At 36.7% G+C, this 16,715-nt stretch overlaps 1 protein-coding gene across 1 annotated transcript in view; it reads right to left on the bottom strand.

The window, feature by feature from the left end:
• The window catches only part of TINAG (tubulointerstitial nephritis antigen), a 39,125-nt gene that overhangs the window by 831 nt on the left and 21,579 nt on the right, over positions 1-16,715 (bottom strand). The window contains exons 7-10 of the mRNA XM_085324863.1: positions 15,469-15,649; positions 14,948-14,993; positions 11,093-11,198; positions 363-408 (exon numbers count right to left, since the gene is read on the bottom strand). Of these exons, the coding sequence (XP_085180989.1) occupies positions 363-408; positions 11,093-11,198; positions 14,948-14,993; positions 15,469-15,649 (379 nt within the window). The remainder of the gene's footprint in view (positions 1-362; positions 409-11,092; positions 11,199-14,947; positions 14,994-15,468; positions 15,650-16,715) is intronic.

Here is a 16,715-nt window from a genome sequence, read left to right on the forward strand (position 1 = left end):
ACGGAGTCTTCTTTGCAGGCACCAAAAGGGGATCTTCTTGGGAAATTTGAATAAGGAGAGGGTATTCTTTGAAACAGAAAGGATGGTGTGGGGATAAGCACAAATACAAGTGGAAGATCAAGAAGGAAAGGGAAGGAAATGGAAGAAGGAAACTTTGAAATAGAGCCAGATGAATTTACAGTTCAAGAGTCAGCGTCATAAAAAGTCAGCAGAAAAGGGCTAGAACTACGCAGGAGACCTTAGGGTGATGGGGAAAAATGTAGATACAGCAAAAGGGAATGAAAGGAAAGAAGTTGTCTGATAATCTGTAATTTAGAGAATTTGTCTTCTGCCTCAAAACCCAATGGTAAGGATACACTTACCCAGAATTTTTGTTTCTGTCCATTTTTGTCATCTAGCACTCCCCACCTGTTAGAAGAGATGATATAGGTGAGGTCTCTGATGCAAATGTTTGCATTTTGTTGCTTGAAACACACAAACAGAAAGGAACACTTACAACTGCTACTTGTCCTAAGAGCAAAAAGCATGGCTAATAGATATYTCCACGTTTTAAAAGCTGTCAACAAAAACCTGCTGCAGATGAAAATGAASACGTATATTCTGCTAGCCTCAAGCCAAATTGCTGTCAGGGACTACAAAAATTTCCAAATAGAAGTKTAGCTTTAGTTTGTCATTGCAATAACCTAATGTTTTCCTCAACAGAATCCCTCCTCTGGAGAGCTGCCAGCTGAACTGAGCTGAACTGCATAGGAGTATTTAAATAAATCTGAACACACTTTTGCAATGTAGTTAAAGATCCCCAGGAACATTTCTGTTAAAGATCYCATCCAACACCTTTACAGAATAGCTGGCAGAGCTGAGACCAAAAATGTCTCTGGCTGATCTCAGCTCAAATTTGATTGCTGACAGTCTAATCTGTTTTACTGCRCAGTGTGGGGAATGACCCATAAAATTACGTGATGTTTCTTTGACATCTTTGACACATAGGGTCAGACCCTTGAGGACACACTAAATGTTGTGGGAATACCCATGAAACCACACAAAAGATTCACCCCATCTGCTAGGCAATAGCTCTTTCTGAATTGTGTAGCGTCAGATGAATTGCTCTGTGCTTTGGGTTGCTCAGCCCTGCTGTGGATATGTGCAGAGCAGAAAAGCTCTGAGGCCATCATCTGCATGCCGTTCAGCAAGAGAAAGCCGCACTGTGCACTGGTATATAGATATACATAGTAGTTTTCTGGGATACTGCCTGCCATGATCTCAATATTATCTGCCAAGAAGAGCAGAAATACAGAACAATTAGATGGAAATGTCCTCTTTGAAAATAAATGTTTTTTAAAGACATGAATTTTGGATTACAATTTCAAGGACAAATTGTAGCTACAGCTCTTTGCTCCGTCATATGAATGGTCTGTGATTATTAATCAGCTTCACCATTTCTTTGCCAAATGTATCTCAGATACAGTTCCTCAGGGCATAAATAAAAAATTACAATATCCATAAGCTATTTAACTTCACATAAAGCCGAGATTTATTTTTTCCTGGTGGTTTTTTTTTTTTTTTTTTTNTTTTTACTAAAAATTTCATCAGTTGAGACAGTTTCAGTGTGCAAGTCCAAAGATATATGAAAACTTCCTTAAATATAAAAACTTCCATGAATATAAATTCATGTATTCCTTCCTTTAGCAGTACAGGTTATCTCTCCAATGTACTTGAGCAGGATAATGACCATTTTTTGCAGGCACATGTTCTTTTCGTTATACATTTTCCTAATGCTTATTGTTTTCTAAAAAGCTCAATTTTTTGTTTCATATATTGATAGGAATTTATTGATACTTAGAAATGCTTCTAATCAGAAAAAAAACTCAGAGAGCAAAATGGACAAGGATCCTTTAATATCCATAACACATCTGAATTTAATTTTCTGGGTTCCTAATCACATGCAAACAGGAATACTTAACATATRCATTTTATCTTATGATTTAGAAAGAATTACTTAGTCAGTAATCCATTCCCGTAGTCATTAATTCAAATACTATAAACGAAAAYACAGCAAATTAAAGTATACGAGACTGCAGCCAGCAGGTCAAGAAAAGTGATTGTTCCCCTTTATTTAGCACCTCTCATTCTGTAGCTGGAGCACTGGGTCCAGTTTTGGGTTCCGGACCCAAAGAAGACAAAGTCAGACTTTCCTGAGAGGGGAACAGCGAACGGACGGGAGACCACAGTCAAACKGAACTTAAGGTGAACAATCTGAACAGTGTAATTGAACTTAAGGAAAAAAAGTATCTTACAAARAGTATTGTTAGGCACTAGTAAAGTACTGGACTGTGGAATATCTTTCCTTGAAGATATTGAAAAAACAGCTGGATAAGGYCCCAAGCAGCCTGAACTAACTTTGAAGCTAGCCCTGTCCTGAGTTGTGGGAGTGAATCTCAGAGAGCCTTCTAACCTAAGCTAGTTTATAATCAAAGCTACTYCATTTAAATTGTCCCCATTTGGAGYGTGAAGGACTGAACCAGAYGGCTTCCAGCCTAAGTTAGTCTGTGGTTCTATGAATTATTAAATTATTTTGTATTGATTGTATGGACTTTGCATGTCAGGTAAATAAACAAAAACGCTTGAGATTGGGGAAGCCATTTTGCCATTTTTTTAATGGCTGCAGTCTAAGGAGCAGATAATAGGGTTAATTTGCTGCTTACTGAGCAAAACCACTCTTAGTGAATGAATTAGGATCAAGACTTAGCAGGAAAGGTGGAACAGACTGACATCTCCATAGATGCTGACCAATATGGGCAACAAATGCGGCCTGAGGTCCCAGGCTTGTTAATTCTTCCTAAAACTTGGCCTTATTTGTTCAGGCTTGTTCTGAAGATAAGCTGAGATTCACCAGTTTTCATTTCTCTCAGTCTAACTTGCTTCTCTCAACTGGAAAAACACTCAGCTGTAATGGAAACTGCTGTTGTTTTGTGAATTGCTAGATATATGTTGTTCAATGATGCAGTGTTTGTGGCCACATACCGGTTTGATTTGACATCTTGCCTTTGGGAATGAATGTGAGCTCCAGCTAATGGCATTTCTGAAGTCTTCTTGGTTCATACTAACGTACCTTTTAAAGAGGAGGCAATTCTTTCCAAAAGCTCCTAAGTGAAAAGTACTTCTGCAGTAGTATCTTTAGAAAAGGAGTACTTATTTTCTAAAATAGATTYCTCAGCATGCATATTGCATTTATCTTTGCAATTTTTCTTTCTCCCTTTCCTTGCCTACGTAGTTACACTTCATCAGTTTTCTTGATTTCAACTTTACTGATGAACTAAATTCATTCTGCACCTCATCCCTCAGTTGTACTTCTCAAACGTAAGCTACAGCATCCGAGCRCAGCACTTAAGTTTAACTTAAGCTTAAATTCATCAGAGTACACAAATCCCTAAATACCCTTTATTCTGCTAAGGCCAGGCATCTGAAGATTAATTTTCTGATTTATAAAGGAATATACTATAAATGAATAATATTAAATTAWGTATACTTTTCAACTTCTCTTGCACTTGCTGCTGAAAGTATGAAGTACTCCTTGAAGTATGAACAAGAACCTGCTGAGAAGACTGTCTTAGAACAATCAGATAATATTCAGTAGTCTGAAAACAAATTGAGGGGAAATGTGAATCTTCTGGAATTTGTAGTCCTCCAATAGGCTGAAWGGAAATCAGATGGTGTTTTATTTAAAAAACTCAGAAACACTGCCTTGTTTCAAAGGAGTTGACGTCCCATGTTTTTTCCTAAATAGGTGGCAGTTTGTGCAAGTATCTTTTCCTGAATCAGGGTCCTCTCTGTGATTTGCCTTATTTCTTTGTTATTTTAAAGTAGATGTTCATTGCAAAGGTTTATTCATCAATAAATCAAAAAAGAGTCCTTGGGGAAGATGTAATAGGAGTAAAAAGCAATGTTTATATCATAAATACTAACAGTGAAAAAATATAGTATTCCAGATAATTTTCCCTTGAGAGTTGTAACTCAAAGGAAGTACTGAGYGGTTCTTCAAACTCTCCAAAAGCAGAATTTTTAAAGTTGAGTAACTAAAAGCATAATCACCAAAGAGCTAGGTAAGCAACTTGGTATAAAAATGAAACTCAAACTACYCCTTTCTATCACTGAAAAGTAAAATGGAAGGCAACAGTAGTACAACGGTATCATTTAACAATGCATGAAAAAAATAGAATACTTAAAACTTGCTTTATAATATTATTAAAACACAGTTAATAGTCAGTTGTGCTGATCTCTTCTGAGATTCTGAACATTGGTGTTATTAGCCTTAATGTAAATGTTAATGTCATAGCTGGAATTAAAATTTGCCTCTTCCCTGACAGTAAAACACTGAGGAATTTAGTTGAAAATTAAGATATGGTCACTAATGTGCTGTAATAATATAACCGATTTTGAATCTACATATGAATGTACAGAAGAAAAGAAAAAGAGAAAGGAAAACAACAGCTGCAAGAAAAAATATTACCTATGGAAGACTGTCGGAATGCAAGTACAGAAAACTGTATGACTGCATGCAAACACGATAAATAAAGTATGAAATTATAAGGAATTATAAATGATATACCAGAAAATTCAGGAGAAATGGAGTGGTATTTTAAAGGAACTGCAAAAATATACTGAAAAGTCAATCTCAGAAGTCAATCTCAGACCTGTGCAAATAGATTTTTTTTTAACCTTGCAGTCAGGTTTGATTAAATCATCAAAATTGATTTACTTCTTAAAAGAGATCTTTATCCACTCTTTGGAGAAATGGAAAGTATCAACTTCCAAAATACACAACTATAATTTACTGTAATACATTCTCTATATATGTAATATAATTGTAACATCAAAGATGAGAATTAAGAAACTGCAGACTGAAGTTGGATACTGTATATTTTACAAYATCAGGGATAAGATCAAAGAATTTAAAGAGAGGAATAGGGAGAGAGTGATCATAATAACACAGGAATGATATATATATAATTTTTTCACATTATAGTACAAATTCATRCATAGTACAATGTAGTTTAAATAAAATTTAATCAAGAATAATTTGTGCTAAAAAGGCTGTTAAACTAATTTGGGTTGTGTTTCATATTGCCTCACAAGGTGGGTCAAGAGGTAATTGAGGGACTGACAACAGGAGGGAGCAACCTGGGACATTGCGTGTGAGAAATGATTTAGCACAAGAGTAAATKCTGTTGCCATTATCTACTTTCAGAAAGTAATCTTTCAAGCAAGAAAAGAACTAGCAATCCATTAACAAATCTGAGAGGTATTCACACTTAGACTTTAGGTTAAAATCAATGGAAATTAATAAATGAGTGACAATGCTTTATWAAAAAATGACAACACTTTCACAGTTGTTAGCTGAAATAATTTCTCTAATATAGTCCATACTGTATCTCCTCCTCCATTCTTTTTCTTTTTGTAGCATTTTCTTCCAATTTGTAGCATCTTCACCAATTTTTCCTAAAGTAAATCTATCCAAACTACATATTCCTAACTAATGACATCCTCACTTTTTGAAGTTAATCAGACATTTCCAGTATTTCCAGGGAAGCCAAGAAGCTGGAGGGAAACCCTTAACAGATGTAATAGCAGGAAATTAGATGTATCTGCTTTGAGTGTGTTAACAKCATTAGAAAGAAAAACTAAAAAATCAGGATTATAAGTAGGCAAGATCATGGACATTTGGACTGTACAGTGTGTGACTGGAGTGCTACACTAAATCTGTGAAGTTATTGCCAGGAATAAACAGAGCAACATGAGTATATATTTCTGWGAAGAAATGATAAAAGACTAAATCTAAAAATATAGATGCTAACTAACTACCTAGACGTGTGCAGGGCTTAAACACCAAGAAGAAAGAGAAAATTAAGTGTCATATATTAAGTGTCTATATGTAGAATAATGGGAAGAAGTCAATGAAAGAAAATATATGGAAAGAATATCCCAAGAGTAGAGCAATTTAAATCCCAGTGGAATAGACCCCTAGTGGAAATGACAGAGACTTTTAAAAATGAGTTTACAGATTTTTGGACAACATCCGCTGGAGAATAATATTTCATTTTCCAGAAGACGATCAAAATAGTCTAATAGCATTTTCTTGTTTCTTGCTTTTGTAATTATTCCTGCCTGATATTTACTTCCAAGGAACTACATTTCAAAAGCAAACAGATGCTAGACCTCATTATTCACAGAGATAGGGAACCTGTTACAGATATTTTTACACAGCTCTGGACCACCAATATTCCCACCTTCAGTGTTCTTAGGAAAAACTTTCAATCTTACCCCCTCTAAAATTTCTATTTGTATTAAGAAGAAAATAAGAGATTTTGAGATTTTAAGGAACCATTAAGGAGAAGATCTTTCCATCAGTTACAGAAGATTACTATAAAAATGTATTTTTCTTCTGTCCATCAAAATATTCTGTGATAAATGTACTACTTAGGCTTCTAAAAAGAAACCTTCCTGATCTTCAGTCAACTCTCTACCATCAAGAGAGAKGGATACCCTCTGAAGACGGTGCTGACCTCTACTGGTGCTAACAAACTAGGTTTATTTTTCTAATACTATGTTTTATATGTAGGCTTTGTTATTTTATTGTCACCACTCTGACCAAATAAACAACAAAATCTTTTGGGTAAGACAACGGTCTTCTTATAGACTATATATACACAGAAATAGAATGAAAACATTCATGATGCCCTCTCATCTTGACCTGGATTATTTTGATATCCAAAGTTTGCTTTTGTGAGAGGCTCACAGATAAAAGGGGATGAAGCCAGTAACACACATAGTTTAAGACTTTTCATCTCCCTTTCTCCTTGGACTTACCCATATAACTACTATAATGCTACCAGACAAAAAAGGCATAAYTACTGCAATTTAAATTATATTCTTAGTACGATGGTGCAAATACATAGTACTTTCCTAAAGACCAGGATTTTCATCTACTAAATTAGACAAAAGTTTGGTTCTTAATCTTTTATTTATAAAAGGAAGAGTCACTGACTAGTGTTCTCCACCAGGCAAATCTTCTTAGAAAATGGTTACAGGAATTTGATACTGTGATTTCACTTGGATTTTTTAGCACACAAAAGATGAATGAAATTATTTATAAATCAGCAGTTACATCATTCCCACAGTTTTACTATGCTAGGTTACATGGGAGAGAGTTTCATGGATTTAACTGCATGAATCACCAAACACTTTACATTGGGGGATCTTTTCCCCATGATCTTGCAATGTATTTCTCTGCTCTGTAAAATAGTTTTTGAGTGGTGCTGTTTAATTTTGTAATATTTTTGTAATAAATATGTACATTATTTGACATTGATTGTCTGATAATGTAGGCTTTCTTCCCTTATCAAAGAAAAAGGGAATTCATTTCAAGGTTTCCTTAGCCAGGAAGAAAATCACTTCTGCTGTCTAAGATGCTATTTATTTGTTGTTATTCTGAGTCTAAGATGGAGGAAGGACAAGTGAGGAGGACAGTGTATTCATAGGCAAAAACTAGAACATTGTTAATAGTAGTTACCAATATGAACTTTCTTTAAGCCTTTGGAGTTTGCCCAGGTGAGTCATTTAATTGTGTATTAAATCTTAAATTGCTGCTGCTCTATCTGGCCTTCTCCTCAACAACAAAACACAGGTTTTTGCTTCACATACCAATTTGATATCTATTTTATCTTTATTTAGTGTGGCTTTTTGTGTTAAGAAGCAATGAATTCAACCTATTCTTTTTTTCAGGGCATAGTTATTTCAATGCCATTTAATCTGCAGCATTATTGAATTTAGGGCTTCCAGTGAATCATTCATAAAAATAGAAGGGAAATGTGCTTCTGATTAATGTATATTTCTCAACCTCCTCTTATGAAAGTCCTTTATTATTCTGAGCACCTTCTAAATCTCTGAAAAACAGTCTTTTTTGTGAAAGGCTTTTAATATCTAAGGCTTTTAATAAAATTATGTTTGTGCCCTCTGCTCCTTAAGGCTATAGTCTATAGGTTTGGTTGTAGACCAAGATTTGAGCTTTTGAGGGCTTTCTGAAATTTTCAGTGTCAAGCATACAGCTGATACAGCTCTTTGAGTGAAGTTATGGATCAGACAGATATTGTACCTTGGCACCAATGCTGAGCAGAATGGAGGAATATGGGTGAGACAAAATCTGTCCAAGCAGGCAGCAAAAAGTAGTGCTGGATTTTTTACCTCATATTAGCCACGGCAATTTGATGTTATCCATGGATTCTTTTACAGTCAAGAGAGAGAGAGAAATAGGGGCTGATAAAGCAAATTAATACACATTAAAATAGATATCTAGGATAGAGCAGATGAATATCCATGGATTATAAAGGGAAGCATGGCTGCCAAGAAAAGATATATACGTCTAGTGCTTAGGCAGTAAGGCTTAGCTGTTAGGAATCCCTGCATCTCCGTAACTCATTTTTTATGAGTGCTTCCCTCCAAGACACAGGAAGGGCTTAAGAGACCCTGTTCTTTCTAAACGTCATTGAGGTCAATCCTCCCTGCCTTCAGCTTGTAGAAAGTACTATTTTCACAGAGACTGCAATCACATCCCAATGGTCAGCGACCCCCATCGACCTGGTTAATCCATTTTCCTCTTATACTTCTAGGCAGTTCTCTGTCTTTTCCCGTTCTCTCCTTGAGCCTGATGCCACACAGCACTTCCGTGGAGACAGATTTATAGTCTAATCAGAGGTGGTTTTATAAACAAAAAGCCTTCAGGTGCTGGAAAATACCTAGCAACTTCAACTTGCAGAACAGTGGAATTCAGTCATCGGATTTACAATCCTTATGACTCTGTGATCAGTTGGAAAGTTCATACACATATTTGTCTTTCAGTACAAACAGCTTTGGAAAGTTCCTCTAACAATTATCCACATTTTGTAAGACTCTGCCACCTCGTACACAGTACAATGCATGATCTGTTTGAAGCATTTTCAAAAATATTTCTGAGAGATTACAAATATGGATTCAGTATGGCAATTCATTATTATGGCTTTCATCTACAAATATTGACAACAATGGCTAGAAATAAAAAATCAGGTTACAATAAGAATTGGGCTGCACAAAGCTGGGTTTCTTTACCCTACATGTCAGCACGTCTTTGCTCCATTTTTCTCTCCAAATACTACTACACTAAGTGTAATGCACATAATCATCAATATTTTTATTACAAGTCCAACTTTTATGAGATTCTCATGATATTTTTTATTTAAGTCAAGCAGTTCATATTATCCTTTGATCAAAAAGACAAGCCATGTGTGTGTGGTGAAGGGCTTATACTTGGGCATATATTTTATGTTCAAATTATTTCAAACTATAGAATGATCTAACAAAGTGGCAGCTTGATCCTAGATACATTAAAATCTATAATAAATTGTGTTTTATACTTCATGGTGCAGAATCACATTTTGTCATGGATTTACCTTTACTAGAAACTCAGTCAGCCCTAGACTCAAACAGCCTCCAGCTTTTCAAATTTTCAATTCAATTTTCACTGTTAAGCCCCTCACCACAAATATTCCAAATGGCATAATCTCAGAGTATTATACAACGAAAGGATGAGTAATTCTTTATTTTGCTGGATCCATTTGGGTACTTCAGCAACGTTCAGTGAAAATTAGTGGGTAAATGTATTTCCYATATATTAAAATAGTAAGCATACTGAGATTTCTTGTATATCTACACCCTCAGTTTTCTTCCTTCTTCCTTTGCTTTCTTGCTCTTGTCTTATTCAGCATATCAGACCACTTGGCTTTCCTCCTACGCAGTATCTTGTGTGACTGGCCAACRTGAGCATCTCCAGGGAGCTGCCCGTCTGAGTCGGTGCTCTCAGGTTTTGCTTCTCAGTACAGGGCTGTTTGCCTAAAGGCTGCTATCTTTTCTCTGCACAGCCCATCAGTTCCCATTTAGAGCGGCATCCACTTCAGCCTGTTAGGCTGTATGAAATAGCCGTCCTCCTCGCCCCCCGCTCAGCCGTCGCTCCGCTCCCCCGTGCCACCCACCTCTGTCCTTTCTTCAGCCTGAGGCAATACCTGTCCTCACCCTACACTTACTTACACTTAACATCCGCGCTCCCCACCCCACGGCAGCTCTCCCCTGAGCTCAGGCAGTCAAACCGCGCGGCGGATTTTACTGTCCAGTTTTATTTGTTTCCCGCTGTCCTTCGAGTATGCCGATACATACACACGTGAACTGTCACGTGCAGGCTGTCCTTCACAGCTGTCCTTTCCTGCGCTACGTTCCGATTCATTTCTTTGCATCACAGCGTCCACTACGGGAACGTTCCCTCTGCTAGGCTGAGTCCGTACTTCTTGCAACTGTATAGGCTCGAGACCGATCCTGCGTGAGCCTGCTGCTTCTCTCTGCTGCTTGCCACCACCATGCACGTTTCCCTAATGCACAGCCTACAGATTTCACAACCGTAGGACTCTCCATGACACTTTACACAGATAATCTTCGCTAAAATCACGAGCAAAAAAACTTGCTAAATAGTCGAGGGGAAATGTACTTTGGTTTTGTACATATTCTTCTGCAGTAGTTTCATTCACGGGGTGAGTACTCCTTGTACACCCCAAACAAAATCAGCAGCATCCGGGCAGCAGGAGATTTCTGTCTGGAGCGCGAAGAGCCCAGGCTGCTGGTCGGTGAACCCTGTTAGTTAGTTAGGAGGCCACCAGCGATGTTTATATTTCAGTTTGCGTTCTGCCTGACGGCATATTTTCATGGAACTTGTCCATAAACTGGTGTACACACAGAATACTTTGTAAYTGGTCAGCAAAATATTTTATTCTACAAACCAGCGTATCTGAAGCTTTAGAGTAAATATGAGAGTGGATTGAAAAACCATGGGTTTATAGCTCTTTCCAGTGTCCTCTAAAGTTCTCAGATACATAAAAATTAAAAATAATCCTATGCTGGGAKCTTACAGTGCTCCACCTCTGACAATAAAAGCTGTTGTGTTCCAAACTGTACATTAATATTTTATTAAGTGTATAACCAGCAAAGGAAAAGGATTAAAAAAATGTGCTTTACTCACCCAAGGAGTTTGACTGAATGAATTTTCCATTGAGATCCTGCGTTGTAAGAGTGTTTATAGATTCCCTCCTTGTAAAGGAAGAAATCTTCATACACTTTCATTATAGCTAAAAAAAAAAAAAAAATCAGCACAGTCAGCAAATATTATTTTGATTCTAGTTTGCTCCTTGCATTTTACCAGTGAGGTCTTTGTTGTATGCTAGACTGCATAAGTGTACTTTGTAATTATAATAAATTCTCTAATTGCACAGAAGTTCCCTGTTGTGAATAAACTAAAAGAAATATTCCAACAGATTTCTCTCTGATGTCTCTTGTCAGATTAATTGGGCGTCCCTATCATGGAAGCTCCCTATCAGGGACTACTTCTGATACAAGTAAGTCTTCCAAGTAAGAGGAAATACTGCCTTCTGTAGGCATACATAACTTTTTTTCAGTTCTAGCAAAGCCTAATTCAATGAGAGAAATTTCCTCAAAGTTTATTCAAAAAATCTTCAGTTCTGACAAGCATCTGACAGGCCTATATTTAGGAGTAGTATTTAATAGTCAATGTATATCCATTTATATAATAATCTTTAAAATATTGCACAATGACAAACCTCTGGTGCTTTGCATATCTTTGGCTGAACCTTATACAGACTTTAGTAATTACACTGGAATTTCCTTATGGAAGGCTAGATTTTCCACATATATATATATATATTCAACCTGACTTTCAGCTGAAAGTATTGTACAGAAGGGGAAAAAATATGCTTTATGTCAATAATAATGTAGGTCCAAAGAAGTGATGAAATGGAAATTTTGTGAAAGAGAAGGAAAATTACAATTTAAATTTAGGTATCTCTTCACAGGATGTAGTAGGATAGCAGTATCTCTACTTTTAAAGAAAATATATTTTTTCCTACATTTCATCTGTCATCTTAGTACTATTTGCTTTATTATATGGCAGGCCATCAATACCACAAAAATGAAAAAATTCTCCAGTTACCTTTAAATTCTAACGAATGAGAAGTATAAATACAAGCTCAACTCCAGCTTACATTTAGCTTATGATTTTTATGATTTAGACATCCTCACAACATGGAACATGAGAATTAATGAAGCTCCGTTTCCTAGGGGCTTGTGCATTGTAGGTCTAATAAAGTACAAGTTTCACAGACAATTTTTTATGTGGTTGGAGTATTTATAGCATATGTGCCTGGTATAAACCTAGGGCACCCAGTACGGCAAACTCATGCTGCAGTCTTTTCTTCGACTGGTGCATTTCCAAATTTCTTTCCCCTGCTTATTTTCATAATGTTGAAGGAAATCATTTGTCTTTACAACCTCTCGACCTTTGTTAAATTTGATCAAAAATAGGAAATGTTCATAAATTTAACAGAGGCAGGAGAGGAAAAGAACAGCTCAAGACATGATCAAATGAGTCCGTTTGCCTAGGAAACCTATCTAAAAATATTATTTGTTAAGGGGTCACTCACACCCAAAAAGTATACAGGTAGCAACACATGAGAAATAAGCAACCGTGATGCTACCTGAGAGAAAAATCTGTGAGAGAGCTATATCAGATAAATAAGAAAAAAATCAAGTTTATTTAAGGAATAATGCTTCAGTTTTTGCCAGGGGTCTGGTCTGCAGAATCAGAGCTCTCAGATATTGCGAGCAATAGACCAAGTGGAAAATAACCCAAACTTTGGTTTTGCTTTCTGTCCACGAGCTCAGGAGTCCATCAGAGCTCTCTGGACATTGTTTCTTTTTTCTCTTCGTTTCCTCAGGCTCAGTAGTGTAAAATCAGCCAAGATTACATATTATACGTATGTATATTATGCATATATATATCCCGCATATTAATCAGAAGCTAAATAATGGTATGGTATTGGGAGTTAAGTGGCCTGGCTACATGAAGTGTAATGTGCACAGAAGGATGATGTTCCAAAGTTAAGTCCAAAAATTATTGAGATATTTTTATTTATTCAATAACATGGACAAGACCAAGATCACACTCTACCAGCTGGTGGTACTCCCTCTTACGTAGAAGAGGCTGTATATTTTCCAAAATGAATGGATTAATTTTTCATGAATCGAAAGATTTGCAAGACAACAGTTTTCGTAAGGCTGACTACAGCTTATGCATGAATTCCCTCAGTCATGCCGAACTGTCAGATGTACATACATAAATGTAGCAGACTATTTCATCCATTCTAGTATGGATTTTTCTGAAAAAAAATCTTAAATTAAAATCTAAGCCTCTAAAACATTCTAAGATACAAAAATAAAAAAGCAATAATATACCATAGTGCTTTCTCCAGATTCTTTTATTGTGCCAGCAAATTAAATACCATTGTTTTCCAAGATCATGACAGCTAAAATTATATGYTTTGCAGGAGCAAATTTTCATGTTTTGCTAATTAGCAATTCTTTTGTTGACACTGAATAACGTGATAGAGAGGCATATTTTTACTGTGAACRCTTTAGCTATCTGAGTATTTTCTAAAGTTCATTAATAAAAAGTTGAGAGAGGACTATTTAATTGTCTGCTTGAATATTTTCAAGGTACTAATAAAAGTTCACTATGTTTATTTGAAATGGAATCTTTTTAAAAAAAGATATAGTGTTCAATCATTTACACCTGAAACTGCTAATTTCTCTGTTTATGTACCATAAAACTTCATGATCCTAATTCTTTCTTTTTCTTAAAACCAATGGAACATATTGTGTTCACTCCTAGATTAAAAGAAACATAGGGAAGAATATTTTCCTTGAGAAAACAAACCTGGGCAGATCACAAAAGACTGCTACTATTAATCTTGTTAAGGCCAAGCTTCAAATTAATTGCAACTGCCCACACAGAGTAGTCAAGAAAAAATGTCAACACCATGATGTACTGAAATGAATTCAATTTCATAATCTGGACTATTTCAATACCAAGTTGGAAGCAAGGATAATTCATTACAAAATTGAAGGCAGAAGAAATGAGGACTTGAAAAATAATATATAAAATTGTGTTTCCTTAAAGATCCCCTAAAACCAAATTCATAGTTTTTCTATAGGTCTGCCTATATTTCCATCTATGAAAGATGGACCTCCCACYGAACACGCTTTCCTTATCACCCAAGACTCGATCTCTAAACTCTGGCATCTCAGGAGAACGGAGGGCGAGAAGCTGCGGGTGCAAGCACCATCAGCACCATCTGCAGCTGCAGCTGGATATGGGCTGGGCAAAGCACCTCTTCTCCCCTCACTTCCTACCGAAGTCTCTTATATCCCTAAGAGAGCTAGATTCCACTCTGCAGGTTTCAGACAAGAAGCCCAAATCTTGTGAGCCTTTTATGGCAAACGAAAGCATACAGGCTATGGAAGGGATTCCCCTGATTTGCTGAGGGTAGTTCAGCACTGAATGACTTTCTAGAGGTTCAAGTGCTTCGGTGCTGACTTTGGAGGACAGCAAGCATGAAGGGCTGGCCCTGGCTAGTGGCAGGATCAGCCCCAGCCCCAGGTGGCAGAGCCCTGCTAACCTTAAACTTCACCTGCACAGCCCCAAAAYGCTATTTCATCAATGAATGAAAAGCTGTCATGGGAAAAAGTTACATTTCCAGCACATAGATTTTGCACAGGTTTGCAACAAATACGGCTCGAGGTCTTTTTGCTCATTATGGACCCTGATCCAGTACAGCTGTCTCTWGGAGAACTACTTGCACACCACAAGTTACATAAATGCTGGAGTCCCTTGATGAACTACAGCCCATATGTATGTTTTATTCACTGTGGAATGCAATCTATGATTTTTAATATTTTGATACAAGGTCACTGCACACTTTAATTATTTCAGTAGTAATATCATCATCTTTCAAACTTACCATACCTTGCACTGGTCCTTTGTCCATGATTTCTTTCATTATATCCGTTTCCTGGGGGGAGGAAACAGCAGGAGTGGAGAGGGCAAGGAAATAAARTATATTCTATTAAATAAAATACACTATACATATACTATATATACAAATATATGTATATACTAATTTACCACTGTGTATATGCACATGTGGTATGAACATACTGCTGTACTTGTACTTCTGCTACAGAGTGTTAGGCTTATCAATTGAGCAAAACCTTCAGAAACATATCTAAGAAGCAGTTATGCACAGTTATGATGACATACTTTCTTTTCTACGTCTRATTTCTACAGGACCACAAGCAACACCTTTAAGGAGATAATGTAGGACTGAGAATCAACATAGAATGTAAAACATTCTGAAAATAGGGCAATAGACCTTATAGCAGCCATGGTTCTCAAGTAAAGTGAATACTTTTCCATTTGACAGATAACTTTCATGCCCAAAGGAAAAAAAACAAGTACAAGAGGATGAATATGCAGCATGAACTTACTTGTGAGGAGACCCTGTAGTGGGAGGCGCACCGGTATAACCGATTGGATTGCTCTAAAGCATTGGGACACGGCCCTGTTGTATAGTTTTTCCCAAGCTCACTTGACACGTAACAGTGATTTTCACCTGGTGGATCCAGGTGCTGATTCCAAAATGATGGGTAACAAGAATAAGACACAACCCTGTTCAGTTAAAAAAAAATGTTGATAAGAAGCTTGTTTAAATATTTTTGCAGTTTTATTTCAAACTTTTAATTAGTTAAACACTGCCTACATAGTAAGTAAGTTTACATTCTGTAAAAGTATGAATATATCTGCTGTCTTTGACAGGATGGTGTTTGGTTCAGTTCATATGCATGACGCTTGTCGTTAAGTTTCAGCTGCAATAATGCRCTCCCTTCCCTCCTTCAAAAAAAGGTATGGAAGAAAATCTGTTTTAGCACCTTGTTGCTTAGCATATTCATCTCCTAATGACCATGACAGTTCACACTGAATAAGATAAATAAATTGCCAATGTTGCCAATGGGATCCATTTAGTAAAAACTGCTTGTGGAATATAGATATTTGCAGCAGAAAGTTTTAAGCGAAATTAGTCATTTTTCTGTTTTGTATATATTTTCTACAGGACTGCTGATGAAAACCAGCAGACCTTTTAATTTCTTTTAGCTGAAAAGTCTTTGACCTTCCTTTTTTTTCATTCTGAAAAAAAAAGGGGARCATTTGTTCTTCCTCTCTTTAAGAACACTTGTTGACACAAAACTCCTACATGCATTTGTTAAAGTTTGGGTGAAAATATTTGCTCTTCTATTGGTATGTGAGTAAATTGACTGGTTCTTYCTAAGAAAGGTACAACCCTGAGTGGTTAATACCAACAGCATTTGCTTCTGAGTGGAAGGCACCTCYATGAAAGAGAACTGAAATACATTGGAGATAAGCACAAGTGAGAACGTGCCTTGGAAGATGTTAAGCACTGAGTTTTTGGTAAGTTAACAATCTGATTGTAGAGAGGTACCACAGAAAGCATTCACACAAGCGTTGGTGTCTGAGTTTCCCCATCCTGATCCATTGGAATAAAAGAAAAGGCCAGGGGCGAGGACTGGCCACAGGGTTCCCTCAGCCAGTTCCTGGTTATTGACAGCAATGAGTCTCTCAAGGAGACTAAACTGACAGCTTGGGCCATGATCTTGGGCATCCGGTCTCTACAACTGCTGAAAGCATCTTAGCTATTTTTTTAAAAAGTGTCTACCTC

This window comes from Rhea americana, unplaced genomic scaffold, assembly GCF_003343005.1.
Source record: "Rhea americana isolate MKP2758 unplaced genomic scaffold, rheAme1 scaffold_94, whole genome shotgun sequence".
NCBI lineage: Eukaryota > Metazoa > Chordata > Aves > Rheiformes > Rheidae > Rhea > Rhea americana.